General features: G+C 43.3%; 1 protein-coding gene across 1 annotated transcript; it reads right to left on the reverse strand.

Moving 5' to 3' along the window:
• Positions 1-2,746: 2,746 nt before the first annotated feature.
• On the reverse strand, positions 2,747-3,082 carry LOC132360110 (serum basic protease inhibitor-like). Its single transcript, XM_059915205.1, has one exon. The coding sequence runs from the start codon at positions 3,080-3,082 to the stop codon at positions 2,747-2,749; it is 336 nt and encodes a 111-aa protein (XP_059771188.1).
• Between the last annotated feature and the right edge of the window lie 15,920 nt (positions 3,083-19,002).

Raw genomic sequence — 19,002 nt, forward strand, 5'->3', positions numbered from 1 at the left:
ACACCTTAACATTTTTTTAAGGTCACCCCCTACTTTCCATTTCTTCAACCACTGCATTAGTTCGACCCTTATCTCTAAGAGACCCTACAAATACAAGCATATGAATATTTCATTATAATGATAATAGCCTGTTAAATTTGATTTCAGAATACAAAACGTGTCATCTATATTGTTTTACAATAGACTAGTAAAAGGTTTATAATGCCCTACACAGGGCTTCCCTGGTGGCGCAGTGGTTAAGAATCTGCCTGCCAGTGCAGGGGACAAGGCTTCGAGCCCTGTTCCGGGAAGATCCCACATGTCGCGGAGCAACTAAGCCCGTGCGCCACAGCTACTGAGCCTGCGCTCTAGAGCCCGCGAGCCACAACTACTGAAGCCTGCACTCTAGAGCCCGCCAGCCACAACCACTGAAGCCTGCGCACCTAGAGCCTGTGCTCCACAACAAGAGAAGCCACCGCAATGAGAAGCCCTCGCACCACAACAAAAAGAGTAGCCCCCGCTCACCGCAACTAGAGAAAGCCCGCGCACAGCAATGAAGACCCAACGCAGCCAAATAAATAAATAATAAATCTATAATGTCCTACACAGTGAATGCTCTTAGTAAGGATGAGTGAAATAATTTTTTAATATATCTATTTACTAGAAGTTTTGAAGAGATATTTTACTGAGTGCCATAAAGTATTAGTAGTGATCTTGGAAGTAGTTGTTCACACTTACACTATTCTCAAATATTTCTGGTTCTCCCAACTTCCAGGAACATGATATCAATATAATTGCTCTTCCTTGCTCCTATAAAGTTAGGAATGACTACATGACTTGCTTTGGCAATGAAATGTGAGTGGAAGTGACATGTATCACTTCTCAGAAGAAGCTTTAAATGCCAGCATGCAATTCAGCCATTTTCTCTTTCCTTCTGCCACAGCTACTAGCAATGTTCCAACTGGTGGTCACTCTGTCAGCCTTGATCCCATAATAGGGATGACAAGAGCAGAGACCCCTAACCAACTAACAGTGAATATGTAGCATGAGCAAAAAATAACTTATGTAGTTTTCAGACACTGAGATTTGGGATCATCAGTTACCACACATAATATAGCCACATTGAATTATACAGAAATGGAGGAAATTACTACAGGTGACCAAATTCCATTTTGTTAAGGAAGACTTCAATTGCCAATGTCCACCATGTGATACAAATTTAGAAACAGAGTAGAAGACTCTAGCAGCATGAGGGGACAACTGCCTGAGGGTGATGTAAAAGAAGAGCCTGAAGAAAGAACATTCATTAGAACCGTGCTTTTCATCTCCCCTCACTATATGATCCATTCTTCATAGACCAGCCAAAGCGATCTTTTAAAAATATTAATGAGATATTATGATCCTCTGCTTGAAACCGACCAATGTTTCATAATGCACTTAAGGTAAAATCCACATTCTTTACATTGGCCTATGAACCCTAACAGATCTGACCCTTGCCTACTTATGATTTTGTGGTTTATGCACTCTTGATCATTATTGTCACACCCACTTTATGTCCTTCAAGATGATTGTGCCTTCAGCCTGGGATGAAATCCATGTGGATGGAGCCTTCTGAATGGTTCTCATCAGCTCTAATGTCACTCTAAAAGAAAGGTCTTAACTGACTACCTTATCTAAAGTAGACTCCCTCCATCTACCAGTCACCTGTATTTTATCACCCTGTTTTATTTCCTTTATGGGGCTTCTCATTACCTTACTTATTTGATTTATTGTTTCCCTCCTGCCTCTACCCAAGAGAATGTAAACTTCATAAGAGTAGAACCCTCCTCTCTATTCTCAATGTCTGGAACAGTATCTGGCACATAAAAGACAGGGAGAAAATATTTGCAAACTGTATATCTTTTAATATCCAGAATATATAAAGAACTCCTACAACGCAACAACAACAAAACAAAACAAAACCAAAAAACCTCAATTTAAAAATAGGTAAAGGATTTGAATAGATATTTCTCCAAAGATGTACAGATGACCAATTAGCACATGAAAATATGCTCACCATCATTAATCTTTAGAGAACTGCAAGTTAAAACCACAACGAGAGGGAGTTCCCTGGTGGCGCAGTGGTTGAGACTCTGCGCTCCCAATGCAGGGGGCCTGGGTTCAATCCCTGGCCGGGGAACTAGATCCCACATACATGCCACAAATAAGGAGCCTGCGAGCTGTAACTAGAAGGAAGCTGCCTGCTGCAACTGAGACCCAGCGCAACCAAATAAATTAAATAAATAAATAAATAAAACCCACAATGGGATACCACTTCACACCTCTTACGATGGCTACTACTTAAAAAACAAAAACAAAACAGAAAATAACAAGTGTTGGCAAGGATGTGGAAAAATTGGAACTCGTGTGTTGTTGGTGGTTTTTTTTTTTTTTTTTTTTTTTTTTTTTTTTTTTTTTTTTTTTCTAATTAGGAAAAGAATTTATTAAATATAAGATTTAAGCCACAGACAGATAAATATTCAACATCACTGTGGGGAAAAGGGGTTTCTCTATTGAAAAATCCTCTGCCACCACTGACGCTCAGAACTGGATGCCAGAACTTCCATCGCTGCCCCCTCCAAGGGGTGCAGTGATGGTGGAGAGTGGGATGAAGGTGAGGAAAGAGGCAGGGTTCTGCTGAGGAGGGTAGGTCTGAGAAGGAAGCAGAGGAAGAGGCTCAACTCTTTCAGAAGCCAGAGCCCAGCCCTGTGTGGGGCCTCCTAGGACGTCACCATCTCAGGGGAGCCCAGCTGCCCGGCGCTCCTAGGGCCCTGTTGCGGCCACCACAGGTGCTGATGCAGTCGTCCTTATCCAGGAAGTTGTTCTGCTTCCTTCTGCACCCACCGTAAACGAAGGTCTCGCAGAGCCCAGACTTGGCATTGTAGAAGTATCTGATGAACAGGGCCCTGCAGGGACCCGTGTAGGGAGGCTCCAGGCACAAGGCAGGGCGCAGGGCTGCCGGGACTTGGGCCTGGTTGCTGGTTTCACCCCCCGGGGTGCCGGCCACCAGGGTGCCGAGGAGGACGAGAAGGGCTGCAGAGAGGCAGAGCCGTCTCATGTTCATGGCCTCGCAGGAGGGCTTCTTGTTGGTGGTTTTAAATGGTGCAGCCACTATAGAAATTAGTATGGCAGTTCCTAAAAAAACTAAAAATATATTACCATGTAATCCAGCAATTCAAAAGAATTGAAAGTAGGGTCTTGAAGAGATATTTATACACCCATGTTCATAGCAGCACTATTTAGAATAGCCAAGAGGTCGAAACAACCCAAGTGCCCATGGACAGATGAATGGACAAGCAAAATGTGATATATACATACAGTGGAATATTATTCAGCCTTAAAAAATGATGGAAAATCTGACACATGCTACAACATGGATGAATGTTGAGGATATTATGCTACATGAAAAAAAGCCAGTCACAAGAAGACAGATACTTTATGTTTCCACTTATATGAGGTATCTAGAGTAGTCAAATTCATAGAGACAGAAAGTAGAATGGTGGTTTCCAGGGGTTGGAGGGAAGGGGAGATGGGAAATTGTTTAAAGGGTATGGTGTTACAGTTTTGCAAGATGAAGAGCTCTGGAGCTTGCACAACAATATGAATGTGCTTAACACTACTGAACTGTACACTTAAAAATGGTTAAGATTGGGACTTCCCTGGTGGTGCAGTGGTTAAGAATCAACCTGGCAATGCAGGGGACACAGGTTCAAGCCCTGGTCCGGGAAGATCCCACGTGCCACGGAGCAACTAAGTCCATGCGCCACAACTACTGAGCCTGCGCTCTAGAGCCCACAAGCCACAACTACTGAGCCTGCGTGAAGCCCTCGCGCCTAGAGCCCATGCTCCGCAACAAGAGGAGCCACCGCAATGAGAAGCCCACACACCACAACAAAGAGTAGCCCCCACTCGCCACAACTAGAGAAAGCCCACACGCAGCAGCCAAGACCCAACGCAGCCAAAAATTTTTTTAAAAAAAGGTTAAGATTGTAAATTTTATGTTATATATATTTTACCTCAATTTTTTTTAAAAGACAGCAGATATCTGTTGACTGAATGAAATAATGAATGAATATGTAAGTTAAGACTAACATTTCTGATATTTATTTACCATTTCAACTTTATTGGACTTGGCTACTTCTAACGGTTACTAGTTTTGAGTATTTTTGTGAGAGAGAGAGAGAGAAAAACAGATAGAGAGACAGTTCTCCACACCGCTCTCACATTTATCTTACTTTTCTGAAGCACAGATCTCATCATACAATGCCTCCACTTAAAAACCATTGATAGAGTCCAACTTATCAAACTTTTTTTTTATGGTTAGCACTATTGTATCTTGTCCAAATGCTCTTTGCCCACCCCAATTTATTAAGATTGTCTTCTGTGTTTTGGGAAGAAGTTTTACAGTTTTAGCTTTTACATTTTAGTCTAATATCTACCTCAAATTAATACCAGTTTATGGGGACTTCCCTAGTGGTCCAGTGGCTAAGACACTGTGCTCCCAATGCAGGGGGCCGGGATTCAGTCCAGGCTTAGGACTTAGAATAGTCCTAAGGACTTACAATAGTCAAAACAATTTTGAAAAAGATATAGTTGAAGGACTTATGCTTATCAGGGAACTAGATCCCACATGCTGCAACTAAAAGTTTGCATGCCACAACTAAAGAATCCGCATGTGGCAACAAAGATCCCGCACGCAGCAACAAAGATCCTGCATGCCGCAACTAAGACCCAGTGCAGCCAAATAAATAAATAAATAAAAGTTAAAAAAAACAAAACAAAACAGTGTATGGTGTGAGGTAGGGGTTGAGGTTCACTTTTTTCCATAAGGATATTAAATTTATCCAACACTATTTGTTAAAGACTGTTTTTTCTCCTTCAAATTACCTTGGCACCTACATTAGTTATCTATCACTGTATAACAAATTACTCCCAAACTTCGCAACTTAGCTGCTTTTTTTTTTTTTTTTTTGGCTATGCAGCTTTATTATTTTTTTTAACATCTTTATTGGAGTATAATTGCTTTACAATGGTGTGTTAGTTTCTGCTTTATAACAAAATGAATCAGCTACACATATACATATATCCCCATATCTCCTCCCTCTTGCATCTCCCTCCCTATCCCACCCCTCTAGGAGGTCACAAAGCACCAAGCTGATCTCCCTGTGCTATGTGGCTGCTTCCCACTAGCTATCTGTTTTACATTTGGTAGTGTATATATGTCCATGCCACTCTCTCACTTCGTCCCAGCTTACCCTTCCCCTTCCGCATGTCCTCAAGTCCATTCTCTATGTCTGCATCTTTATTCCTGTCCTGCCCCTAGGTTCTTCAGAAACTTTTTTTTTTTTTAGATTCCATATATATGTGTTAGCATATGGTATTTGTTTTTCTCTTTCTGACTTACTTCACCCTGTATGACAGTCTCTAGGTCCATCCACCTCACTACAAGTAACTCAATTTCATTTCTTTTTATGGCTGCATAATATTCCATTGTATATATGTACCACATCTTCTTTATCCATTCATCTGTTGATGGACACTTAGGTGGCTTCCATGTCCTGGCTATTGTAAATAGAGCTTCAATGAACATTGTGGTACATGACTATTTTTGAATTATGGTTTTCTTAGGGTATATGCCCAGTAGTGGGATTGCTGGGTCGTATGGTAGTTCTATTTTTAGTTTTTTAAGGAACCTCCATACTGTTCTCCATAGTGGCTGTATCAATTTACATTCCCACCAACAGTGCAAGAGGGTTCCCTTTTCTCCACACCCTCTCCAGCATGCTGCAGCTTTAAACTGCAATATTTATTACCTCATAGTTTCTATGGTTAAGGAACCTGGGCACATTTTATATGGATGCCCTGGAATAAGGTTTCTCACGAGTTTGCAGTCATGCTGTTGGCCAGGGCTTCAGTCTCATCCAAAGGCTTGATTTGAGGGGAGGGGAGTCTGCTTCCAAGCTCGCTCATGTGGTTCTTGGCTGACCTTGGTCCCTTGACACATGGGCCTCTCCACAGGGCTGCCTTACAACATGACAACTAGCTCTTTACCAATAGCAAGCCATCCAAGAAAGAGTGCCACCAAGATGTAAGCCATAGTATTCTTTAAGCCTCACCCCAGGAGTAACATCCTATCATTTCTGTCAGTCCACATTCGAGGGGAGGAGAATACATAAGGGTGTGAATACCAGGAGAGAGGAATCATTGTGGGACATCTTAGAGGCTGCCTGCTACAACATCCTTTTTCAAAAATCAATTTGCTGTATATGTTTGGGTCTATTTCTAGGCTCTATTCTGTTCAACTGACCTATTTATTTATCCATATACTAATGCCATGTTGCCTTGATTTCTGTAGCTCTATAGCAAGTCTTGAGGTCAGGTGGTATAAGTCCTTCAACTATATCTCTTTCAAAATTGTTTTGACTATTCTAAGCCCTTTGTATTTTCATATAAATTTTAGAATCAGCTTGTCAGTTTCTATGAAAAACCTGCTGGTATTTTAATTAGAATTACATTAACTCTATAAATTAATTTGTGAATAATTAATATCTTAATAATATTGTCTTCCAATTTATTAATGTGTAGTAATAATGTGTGTATCTGACAAAGGACAAATATCTGGAATATATAAAGAACTCCTATAATTCAATAATAACGAGACAGCAACCCAAAATTTTTTAAATGGGCAAAAGACTTGAAATGACACTTAAGAAAGAACAGCTACAAATGGCTAATAAGCATATGAAAAGATGCACAATACTTAATTATTAGGGAAATACAAATTAAAACCACAATGAGATAACACTTCATGCCTTCCAGAATATCTAAAATTAAAAACACTGACAATAAAAAATGTTGGCTAGATTTGGGGCAAGTAGAACTCTCATACATTTCTGCTGGAAGTGAAAAATGGTACAATCCTTTGGAAGTAGTTTGACAATTTCTTATAAATTGTAACACATATCTATCCTATGACCCAGAAATTCAAATTTCTAGGCATTTACTCAAGAGAAATGCAAACATATAGCTACAAAAAAAGTGTTGTATAAGAATTTTTATAACAGCTTTATTCATAATCATCAAAAACTGGAAACAACACAAATGTCCATCAACAGATAAATGGATTAAAAAATTGATTATCATTGGACTATTACTCAACAATAAAAAGGAATGAACCACTGATATATGTAAAAACATAGATGAATCTCAAAACACATGTGCAAAAGAAGCCATACATATAATTATACACACTATATGATTCCATTTATATGACATTCTAGAACTAACAAAACTAATGTACAACGTGGTAGAATAAAGATGGCCCAAATTCTTTGTCTCTGCCCACACTGAGTGGTGGGCTTTATTTCTCCTTTGAATTTAGGCTGGCCTTGTGATTGCTTTGACATATAGAATAGAGCAGAAGTGATGCTGTGCCAGTTTAGAGTTTAGTCTTTAAAAGGACTGGCAGCTTACACTTCCTCCTTCTTGGAACCCATGCTGTGAGGAAGCCCAAACAGCCATGTGGAAGAAAAACGAGATCCATAACTGGCAGTCCTAGCTGAGATCACAGCCAAAAGCCAATCCCAAATTGCCAGCCATGCAAGTGAGTCATCTTGGAAGTGGATTCTCCAGTTTCAGTCAAGCTGTCTCAGCTGGCTGATGCCACAGAGAACAGAGACAAAACGATTCCACTAAACCCTGACCAGTTGCAGTATCATGAGCAAATAAATGATTTTTGTTGTTTTAAGTCACTAGGTTTGGGCGTGATTATTTATTGAAATAACCAAAACATGTGGTAATAAAAATCATATCAGTAGTTGCCTTGGGGAAGAGAGACCAATTGCAAAGGGCACAAGAGGGATTTCAGGGGTGGTGGCAATGTTCTGTATCTTAAAAAATGGGACCTAATTAAACTTAAATGCTTTTGCACAGCAAAGGATACCATCAGAAAAATGAAAAGACAACCTATGGAATGAGAGAAAATATTTACAAATGATATGACCAACAAGTGGCAATATCCAATATATATAAACAGCTTGTACAACTCAATATCAAAAAACCAAACAACCCAATCAAAAATGGGCAGAAGAGGGACTTCCCTGGTGGTGCAGTGGTTAAGAATCTGCCTACCAATGCAGGGGACACAGGTTTGATCTCTGGCCCGGGAAGATCCCACATGCCATGGAGCAACTAAGCCACAACCACTGAGCCTGTGCTCTAGAGCCCTCGAGCCACAACTACTGAGCCCATGTGCCACAGCTACTGAAGCCCACATGCCACAACTACTGAAGCCCATGCTCTGCAACAAAGAGAAGCCACTGAAATGAAAAGCCCGCGCACCTCAACAAAGAGTAGCCCCTGCTTGCTGCAACTAGAGAAAGCCCGTTAGCCCCTACTTGCTGCAACTAGAGAAAGCCCGTGCGCAGCAACAAAGACTCAATGCAGCCATAAATAAATAAATAAATAAATTTATTTAAAAAAAAAAAAGAATCGGCTAGCTAGTGCATGTGGCATGGTTTCGATCCCTGGTCCGGGAAGATCCCACATGCTGGGGAGCAACTAAGCCCATGCGCCACAACTACTGAAGCCCGCGTGCGCTAGAGCCCGCAAGCCGCAACTACTGAGCCCATGCACTGCAACTACTGAAGCCCGTGGGCTCTAGGGCCCACGTGCCGCAACTACTGAGCCCGCACACCTAGAGCCCGTGCTCTGCAACAAAAGAAACCACCACAGTGAGAAGCCTGCACACCTCAACAAAGAGTAGCCCCCGCTCGACACAACTAGAGAAAGCCTGCTCACAGCAACAAAGACCCAATGCAACCAAAAATAAAAAATAAAAATAAATAAATAAATAAAACTCTTTGAACCATAGACTTAAAATCTATATATTAGAATGTAAGTAAACTATACCAAATGAAGTTGCTTTAAAAAAAAAAGAAAGAAAGAAAGAAAGAAAGGAACTTCCCTGGTGGCACAGTGGTTAAGAATCTGCCTGCCAATGCAGGGGACGCAGGTTCAATCCTGGTCCGGGAAGATCCCACATGCCATGGAGCAACTAAGCCTGTGTGCCACAACTACTGAGCCTGTGCTCTAGAGCCTGTGAGCCACAACTACTGAGCCCGCATGCTGCAACTACTGAAGCCTGCAAGCCTAGGGCTCGTGCTCCGCAACAAGAGAAGCCACCACAATGAGAAGCCTGCGCACTGCAAAGAAGAGTAGCCCCCTCTCGCCGCAACTAGAAAAAGCCTGCACGCAACAATGAAGACCCAATGCAGCCAAAAATAAAAATAAATAAATAAATTTATTAAAAAGAATAAAACTTCGGGTAATTCTGCGAATTCTGCACTTTCACTGCTGAGGGCACGGGTTCAATCCCTGGTCAGAGCACTAAGATCACGTAAGCCTCACGTAGTGCAGCCAAAAAAGAAAAGGGAAAAAAAAAACTTTGAAGACTCTCTATTAACTAGAAAATAAAATTCTCGGCTTGCTGGGAGACTCCTCACAAAGTAGCCCCAGGCTGAATTCCCAGGATATTCCCTTCCCACCCTTTACACTAAAGCTAAACAACGTGATTCGCAGTTCCACATGAGCCCAGGCCTCTTGAAGTCGTTCTGTTTTCCTGGCATGTCACTCTTCCTGATTTCAGGCTGCCGAAGTCCCAGTCATCCTGTGACGCCCACCCACCTTTACCCACTCCTGTGCTGAGACAGTCTTAGTCACCACCTCCTCTTGCTCGCAGAACACTTTGTGAATAGTCTTATTATAAAACTTATCACATTATATTGTAAATTTTTGTTTACATAAATGTTTCTCTCCTGCACCAGACCCTGACTTCCTTCAGGAAAGAGACAACTTCTGATTCATCTTTGAATCACCATAATCTAAGTGCCAGGCAGGTAACAGATACTCAGAAATGGTGAATGGATTATGGTCCATTAGCCAGGGTCTCCTTTTGCTTCTCTTATTACCTTACTGCTTTTCACCAGCCCTGTGTGGTATAGGAGAGTCTCCATCCACTGCTTCCTCCACTATCTGCTTTCATCTCCCTCTCTCCTCCTTCTCCTCTCTCTCTCTCCTCTTTGGCAGTCTCTAAAGGCTCACCCAACATCATGGCTGCAACCATTTTCTTCACTATAGATAGCTCCAAATGTTCTTCATTATCCGGAAATGTTTGCTGAGCGTTAAGGACACTGTACTAAAGGCTGGACTGCAAGGACTTTCAAAAGAATCCACTGGACTTGAGGATCTGAAGAGCACTGAACGTTGAAGACAAGAGACAGAAAGGAATCAAATATCTTCAAGAAACTGAGCTTGTGTGCCCAAGAGAATGAGGAAGCATCATCAAGTGGGGAAGTATGAAGGAGGAGTTGGTTTGGGGAGAAAAATATGCATTTTGTCTTAGTTGGGTGTCATACTATTACATTCAAGTGAAACTGCTATAAATGGAGATGTAGAATTTTGTGCATTTATAAATGCCTCCCCACAAAAAAATATATATATATATAATTTTTATATATATAGTATATATATATACTATACATGTAAATATATATATGTGTGTATGTGTATATACATATGTGTGTGTAAAAAAAAAATATATATATATATATATTTTGCCCTCATGAGACTTATTGAGGTGACAACATATATCAAAGAATTCCATAAATAAATATAAAATTGCAATTCATCATAAATACTGCCAAAGAGGTACATATTCTTATGAAAGCATGTAGTAGGAATTGACCAGCTCAAGGATATTGGCACTGATAGCTGAGGAAGAATAGAAGCCGACTAGGGGATGAGGTGGGGGAAAGGTTCTAGGCAAAATGACCAGCATGTGCAAAAGCCTACAACATAGAGACAGAAAGTAGATTAGTGGTTGCCAGGGGCCAATGGGGGTAAGGGGGGAAAGGGAGTGCCTGCTAATGGGTATAGAGTTTCTTTTTGAGGTGATCGATGAAAATGTTCTGGAATGAGATAGTGGTAATTGTTGCACAACTTTGTGAATATACTAAAGCCCACTGAATTGTATACTTTAAAAGGATGAATTTCGTGGTATCTGAGTTATACCTCAATTTTTTTTTTTTTTTAATTTTTGGCTGCATTGGGTCTTTGTTGCTGTGTGTGGGCTTTCTCTAGTTGCAGCGAGCAGGGGCTACTCTTCATTGTGGTGCTCTGGCTTCTCATTGCGCTGGCTTCTCTTGTTGCGGAGCACGGGCTCTAGGCACGAGGGCTTCAGTAGTTGTGGCACATGGGTTCAGTAGTTGCGGCTCGCGGGCTCTAGAGCACAGGCTCAGTAGCTGTGGCGCACGGGCTTAGTTGCTCTGCAGCATGTGGGATCTTCCCGGACCAGGGCTTGAACCCGTGACCCCTGCATTGGCAGGCAGATTCTTAACCACTGCGCCACCAGGGAAGCCCTCTCAATTTTTTTTTTTAAATAAATTTATTTATTTACTTTTGGCTGCTTTGGTTCTTTGTTGCTGCGCGTGGCTTTCTCTAGTTGCAGTGAGCAGGGGCCACTCTTCATTGTGGTGCGCGGGCTTCTCATTGTGGTGGCTCCTCTTGTTGTGGAGCACGGCTCCAGGCGCACGGGCTTCCGTAGTTGCGGCACATGGGCTCAGTAGTTGTGGCTCGCGGGCTCTAGAGCGCAGGCTCAGTAGTTGTGGCGTACGGGCTTAGTTGCCCCGCGGCATGTGGGATCTTCCCGGACCAGGGCTCAAACCCGTGTCCCCTGCATTGGCAGGCAGATTTGTAACCACTGTGCCACCAGGGAAGTCCCCTCTCAATTTTTAAAATAGAAAAAATTACAATAATGATGAGGATTTTAAAAAAGAAAAAAAGGATGAAGATGAATGCAAGTTAAGCAACACCAGTAACAAAAAGCCTATGTCAGACAGGCCATAGCACCCTCAAGAAACTAAAAGAAGGCCAGCCAAAACACAGAATGAGAGCAAGCATGATGCATGAGTGAGGATGAAGAGAGGAGTACAAAGAACGATGCAGGAGCCACACTTAGAGAAATAATGGTAAGGTCAGAGACCCAAAGGAGATCAAAGAGTAAGAGTAGAGAGACAGATCAAGAGCTTGCACAGTGAACCTCCCTCCACGCCCACAACCGAGGAGTAGAAAGAAAGAAATGGAACCTGTACGGGTGTTGGACAAAGAAGCCACAGGGAAGGAGAAGCAGCAGCACAACAGACTTGCACTCAGGCCAAGACAAGAGAAGATTCCACAGAGCAGATGACAGTCAGCAATACTGACCATTGTCAAGAGGCTAAAAAGGACAGAAATCAAGAAAAGTCCTTTGAATTTGGAGCTGGATGACCACAGACACAGCCATGTGAGAGTGGGGGTGGGGGAGAAAGCCAGATGGCAGAGGAATAATGAGAGAGTGAGTCACAAAGACATGGAAGCACACAGTATTTGGCAGTGAAAGGAGGAGGAAAATGGGACAGTAGCTTAAAGAGACGGGGGTCATATGGAGGCCTTTTTCAAAATAGGAGAGACCTAAGTGTGTTTGAGAATGAGAAACGGGAGCCAGGAAAAAGGAATCAATTTAAACTATGAGGGAGAAAATAATTCATTCAACAAGTTCCCTTGAGGAGATGGGAGAGGATGGAATCAAGACACAGGTGGAGAGCACAGACTTAGAAAATAAGACAGGGGCTTCCCTGGTGGCGCAGTGGTTGAGAATCCGCCTGCCAATGCAGGGGACACGGGTTCGAACCCTGGTCCGGGAAGATCCCACATGCCGTGGAGCAGCTAATCCCGTGCGCCACAACTACTGAGCCTGCGCTCTAGAGCCCGTGAGCCACAACCACTAAAGTCCGTGCACCTAGAGCCTGTGCTCTGCAACAAGAGAAGCCACCGCAATGAGAAGCCCTCGCACCGCAATAAAGAGTAGCCCCCTGCTCGCCACAATTAGAGAAAAGCCCATGCGCAGCAACGAAGACCCAACGCAGCCAAAAATAAATTAATTAATTAATTGAAAAAAAAAAGAAAATAAGACAGTCTTTTACTCTGAGGAAGGCAGTGATGGATAGTGACAGATTTTTTTTTAGGTGAAGAGGAGTTTGGATAATGGAGGATGTCATTGGCCTCTGTGTTCTCAGTAATACTAAGAGCTAATATTTACTAAGCATTCACCATGGTAGTGGCCTAAACAACTCATATATTAACTCATTTAATCCTCACAACCACTTCATAAGATAGGTACTGTGGTTATTCCCATTTTGCAGTGAAGGAAGCAGAGTCACTGAGGAGTGAAATAACTTCAATAAGTTCCCGCAGGTAATAGACGATAGAACTTATATTTCTACCTGTGACGTAGGAAGGGAGTGAGGTGATTTGCCAAGATTAAAGGAGGAAGTGGTAGAAAAGAAAGGAAAAAGGGAAACTGCGGACCTGAAGTACATTAGGAAAGTTTAAAAGAGTCAAAGTGAAAAGTATGCTACTGAGAATGCGATTCAAGTTAGACTTCTTCAGGGACTTCCCTCGTGGCGCAGTGGTTAAGAATCCACCTGCCAATGCAGGGCACACGGGTTCGATCCCTGGTCCGGGAAGATACCACATGCCGCGGAGCAGCTAATCCCGTGCACCACAACTACTGAGCCTGTGCTCTAGCTCCTGAGAACCACAACTACTGAGCCCATGTGCCACAACTACTGAAGCCCGCGCACCTAGAGCCTGTGCTCTGCAACAAGAGAAGCCACCGCAGTGAGAAGCCCACGCACCACAACAAAGAGTAGCCCCCGCTCGTCGCAACTAGAGAAAGCCCATGCACAGCAACGAAGACCCAACACAGCCAAAAATAAATAAATTAAATTAAATAAAAAAAGAAAAATGTTCTTCTAAAAAAAAAAAGTTAGACCTCTTCCAGAGCAGCAGTCCCATCTCTCCCCCACAGAGACAACCTCTCCACTTGAAGACTCCACAATTGAGATATGATTAATTCTTCACTCAGTTTTAGGTGATTCAGCCCCTCCTTTCAAGGTCCTGGGCTCTGGGTCTGCCCATTGGACAGGATTCTCCTGGTAAAGCCGAAGATGGCAGAGAATTATTCTGTCAGAGACTTGGCCCGAAGCCAACCACACACCTGGGCAGCTTTACTGAACCTATAGAGTGCATACTTTATATTGGCATTAAGTTGGCATCTCAGTAGGCCCTATGATTCAAGAAAGATTTTCTAACTTAAAGTGAGTGAAAAAGGAACAGAAAATTTCTTGCTGAGATTGTTCCTGTAGCCCTTACCACAGGTAACAAACCTGCTTTTTCAAAACCAAATTTGAACTTGATAAAAACTTTTTATATGTTCCATAATTATTTACGTCACCAAGGAAACAGAAGAATTCACAAGAAGCCAAATTGTCTCTATTCTCTTCCTCAAATGTCAGTGGTATGTTGGCAAAGATTCTTAGAGGAGTGAGAACAGAAAAGCAGCAGCACTAAAAAGCCAGAAACCTCCTCGGTATAGAGACATCAGTCAAAAATGTCACAGAAAGGCAAATTGGATTTAGAATAGTTTCCAGGCAAATTTGCATCACTGATATTATTTCCTCCAGCAATATGTATTAGTATTTTTTCACATTGTGAAGAACACCCCACTTCCTAACTATAATTCTCTTGAAGTATCGACATTCACACAAGTCAGTATTCCAGCTCCCATGCACAAGTAGAGCTGGACTGATGAGGTTTCATGACTCAAAAGGATAAATACTGGCACAAATGCATATAAGCAAGGCAGCCTGGATATTTAGCTAGACAACCAATTGGGAATCAAACTCAGATGCAAAGATGGAGAGATCCATTGTTCCTGAGATGTGAACAAGGAGCAAACACAGCGCAGAATGGAACTGGGTTTAAGAATGTGTCATGTGAATCCGCCTACAGACAACTCTGGGAACTGTTCCTGAAATGGGAGGAGGCTGTCATCACCTCTCCCTCAGTAGCACCATGTGCCACAGTAATGATTTTTGTTTTGGAAGTGCGTTTTGATATGCTGTCTCCCTTCCCGCATTTCCCTCCTCCCCACTCTGGGAAACAAACTTGATGCTCACTAACCTCTGCCTTTGCTGTCTGAGGAAGGAAGTGGGGGGAGTTTTACAATCCCCTGTGAAGCAAGGCTGCCCCTGCCATCACCCAGGCGGGTCTGCTCTCTGCTTCCTCCTGGTGGATGTGGAGGGAAGACTGATTCCTTGTAGCGAGGTGTAAAGAGAGCTAAATTGTGGCAATTGAGAGACCTCCAGTGCAGGTCAGTTCAGAAGGACTGATGGGTAAGCTCTGACCTGCTTCTTCATTCTTTGTGGACAGACATAAGCGGAGTGATGAATGGCAACATCTAGTCCTTTCCTGGAAGAGAAGGCTACAGGTTTTCTAACTGCACTGTTTAAAGGCTCAGGAAAGATCAGCCGCACCTGTACTACAGCCGACTTGAGTTTAGGCTGTCAAAGCCATTGCATTAATAGCTAACAATTGTTATCCAGCCACAGTCCCTGGGGCTCCTCACACATAAGCAAGCAGTGTCTTATAACAGAAGATCGTCTTCTAATTACCCTTTCGAATCAGAGATAGATGTTATGCATCCACACGTGCAAGTAAGTCACAGATTGAGGATAATTTGTGATCATGCCACCTGACCTTAAGCTATCTGCGAGTCTTTTCGAGAAGATTTTATATAGTCCTGAAGCCCCACGAAGATCCTGCCTCTCCTAGCGGAGCAAGAAGATACCCACAGATTCTAAAAATCTGTCTTTCCCCCATTCCTTTTGCTCCTTGGACAGGCTAAAACCCCCTCTTGAGTTTTATGTCGCATTTCATACGCTCTTAGTCACTGCTTAGCTACATAGATTCCAATCCTTATGTCTCTACCAGAGATCGGCTCTTATTTTCTCTTAGTCATCTCTCCCGTTCCCCTCTCCTATTGGTTTAGAGTTATCTCACCATAATCACACAGAAGGCCCTCCTTGCTACTCCATTATTTTTTTTAAAAAAAGATTTTTTTGATGTGGACCATTTTTAAAGCCTTTATTGAATTTGTTACAATATTGCTTCCGTTTTATGTTTTGGTTTTTTGGCTGTGAGGCATATGGGATCTTAGCTACCTGACCAGGATAGAACCTGCACCCGCTACACTGGAAGGCGAAGTCTTAACCACTGGACGGCTAGGGAAGTCCCATCCATTATTTATTCTTATAGCATTTTCAAGTTCATCCCCCTACCAGTGCGCACACACACACACACACACACACACACACACACACACACACACTCAGTACTTACATGGGGTCCAGGTGTTCTGGGCCCAAGGAGACTTATTCTAAATGGACATGCAGAGTCTGCATCCATAGCTCTTAGGGAACTTGGTCCTAGAATACCGGCGTAACTGAATGAAGGGAGAGCAAAACTGTGAGTTTTGAATACTGGAGGTGGATCACTGCCCATAGAGCAGAAAACAAGACCCACTGAAAAGACAGACTTCATGCTGAGCCCAGTGATCCAGCAGTTGTTTTCCAAGTTCTCATTAACATTTCCTGCTGGCCTAGGGTATAGGGAAGTTCTGAAATCGTACTAATAGCACCCTTTCTAACAGTCATACTGAGGGATGGAAAGCTTGTGTGTTGGGGAAAGCAATTCCATCCTAGGTTACAGCCATCACAATTAACACTTGTGTTGTCATTTGCAATATACAAAGCCCTTTTATAAATGAGAGCTGATCTCCACAGCATTCTAGTGAAAAGGCCAGAGAAAGTGTTCTTATCTCCATTTTATAGATGCAGAAGATTCTGAAAGGTTTAGTGACTCATCCAGGGTCAAGCAGGACAAAAGAGAAAACAAAGCAGATTAAAAGGATGGAAAACTCAAGAAAGAAAGAAAGAGATAAAGTGAACTGCCTTCAAAGATCTTCTGTCATCTCAAACCCTATGATGTAGGGGACCCTCTGACAGTTTGGGGGCAGGGGAGCGCAGCAAAGCCACTCAGCTCTACTAGTCCCCAGACTGTGAACTCCCAGACAATGCTGCAGAGGAAACCTGGGAAGTTAGCCCACAGCTCTTCCCAGGGATGGGGGCTGTGGAAACACTGGCTTTATCTTTAATTGAAACTGCAAGCTTCCCTCTTTACTTTCTTATGCATATTTAATGAGTCACTAAAAACTGTTAACCAGGAGTTCGGGTTAATATTATCTTGAACAGAACCCTGCCTTTCTGTCTTTCCCTCCCACCCTCACACTCCCAATTTTTTCTGCTCCTGCGGCTGCTGCTGTTGCTGTTTGCCTTTTTCTCCTTCCTCAGAATCACTCACTTCCTCTCCCTATTTCACATGAGTCTTTCCCTCCCCACTCCTCCTCCTCACTGTTTTCCTCCTGTGCTCCTGGAGAAACCAAACAGCTCCACCGTAAGGACTCTGTGAAACACAAGGAACAGGCTACAGTTGACTGACCTGGTGAGTGGAAGACATCACAGGAAACCAAGCTGATATCCTAGGGCCAGTCAGCCAGGGCAGCTCTGGAGTTTCCCTGCTGTCCTACTGGCAGCAACTCCAGGGAGTCCAGATGGTCCTAGAAAAATCTCTGGCCCAACGATAAAATGGCAGAATTGATTTTAAGCCCCTAGAAATGTTGAATTGCTGTTTATGGACTCTGGAATCAGGTTGAATCTGGGACCTCTGATAGGTGGAATGTGACCTAAATCTACAGGGAGTCCCATATGGTCTCACCCAAGGGTCCTGAAACCCTGGGCATAGTCAGGAGCTGCCTCAGATGGTGCTGATGGAAGGAACATGAGGGCGGGCCTGAAGACTGGGAGAGACATAAGCCACTCCTTGGAGTGGGGAAGGGGACAGACCAGAAGCTTCCCGCCGGAAAGACATAAGTTTCAGGGGAAGCTCCTCTACACCCCAGGACCTCAGGGAGGGATAGCATTGGGCTGAACACATCATCCACACATTTGTAATCCTGCATGGCGCCAAAATGCTGTCCTGAGTCTAGCACAACGGACATGAGCACATGCAGACATCCTCTCCTTGTGGAGAAAGGTGCTCCTGCTGGTGCTGGGAGCCGATTATATTCTGCTTTAACTTTTGTTTTAAAATAGTATTATAGGGACTTCCCTGGTGGTCCAGTGGCTAAGACTCTGCACCCTCAGTGCAGGGGGCTGGGGTTCGATCCCTGGTCAAGGAACTAGATCCCGCATGCTGCAACTAAAGATCCTGCGTGCCACAACTAAGACCCGACGCAGCCAAATAAATAAATAAATAGCATTATAAAAGGTAACAATGTGTCCTTTATGGAGCCCATTTTCCCCTTCCTCACCGCAATCTGAGTGGACATTTGCAGCTAAGCAAAGGGGTTGCAGCAGTGAACGAGCAGGAGCAGGAGTGGGAGCCATAAGCCAGCCCTGTCTCCAGCCTTAGGGTTGGAGCAGAAGAGGTGCCAGAGTTGGGCTTCCTTGGTGGCGCAGTGGTTAAGAATCCGCCTGCCAACGCAGGGGACACGGGTTCAAGCCCCAGTCCGGGAAGATCCCACATGCCACGGAACAACTAAGCCCATGCGCCATAACTACTGAACCTGCACTCTAGAGCCCGTGAGCCACAACTACTGAGCCCACGTGCCACAACTACTGAAGCCTGCGTGCCTAGAGCCTGTGCTCCGCAACGAGAAGCCACCACAATGAGAAGCCCGCGCACTGCAACAAAGAGTAGCCCCCGCCCGCACAGCTAGAGAAAGCCCGCGCACAGCAATGAAGACCCAACACAGCCAAAAATAAATAAATAAAAATAAATAAATTTTAAAAAATAAAAATAAAAAGAAGTGCCAGAGCATTTGAGAGAAAGAGAATCTAAAAGACAAATGGGGAGAAAAGTTTTCTTACCCAACTGATAATGAGAGTAGAAGAATCTGGGATCCCTAAAGGCAAATTACATAGTCAGGGCATGGGCAAAATGGCAGCCATCCTGACAGCAGGACTTTCTGGAGAAAATAAGCTGCAG

The sequence above is a fragment of the Balaenoptera ricei genome, chromosome 2 (assembly GCF_028023285.1).
Source record: "Balaenoptera ricei isolate mBalRic1 chromosome 2, mBalRic1.hap2, whole genome shotgun sequence".
In the NCBI taxonomy this organism is placed as follows: Eukaryota; Metazoa; Chordata; class Mammalia; order Artiodactyla; family Balaenopteridae; genus Balaenoptera; species Balaenoptera ricei.

What these genes read in the sequence shown, in the direction of transcription:
- LOC132360110 (XM_059915205.1), bottom strand. Translation starts at nt 3,082, where the DNA reads ATGAACATGAGACGGCTCTGCCTCTCTGCAGCCCTTCTCGTCCTCCTC.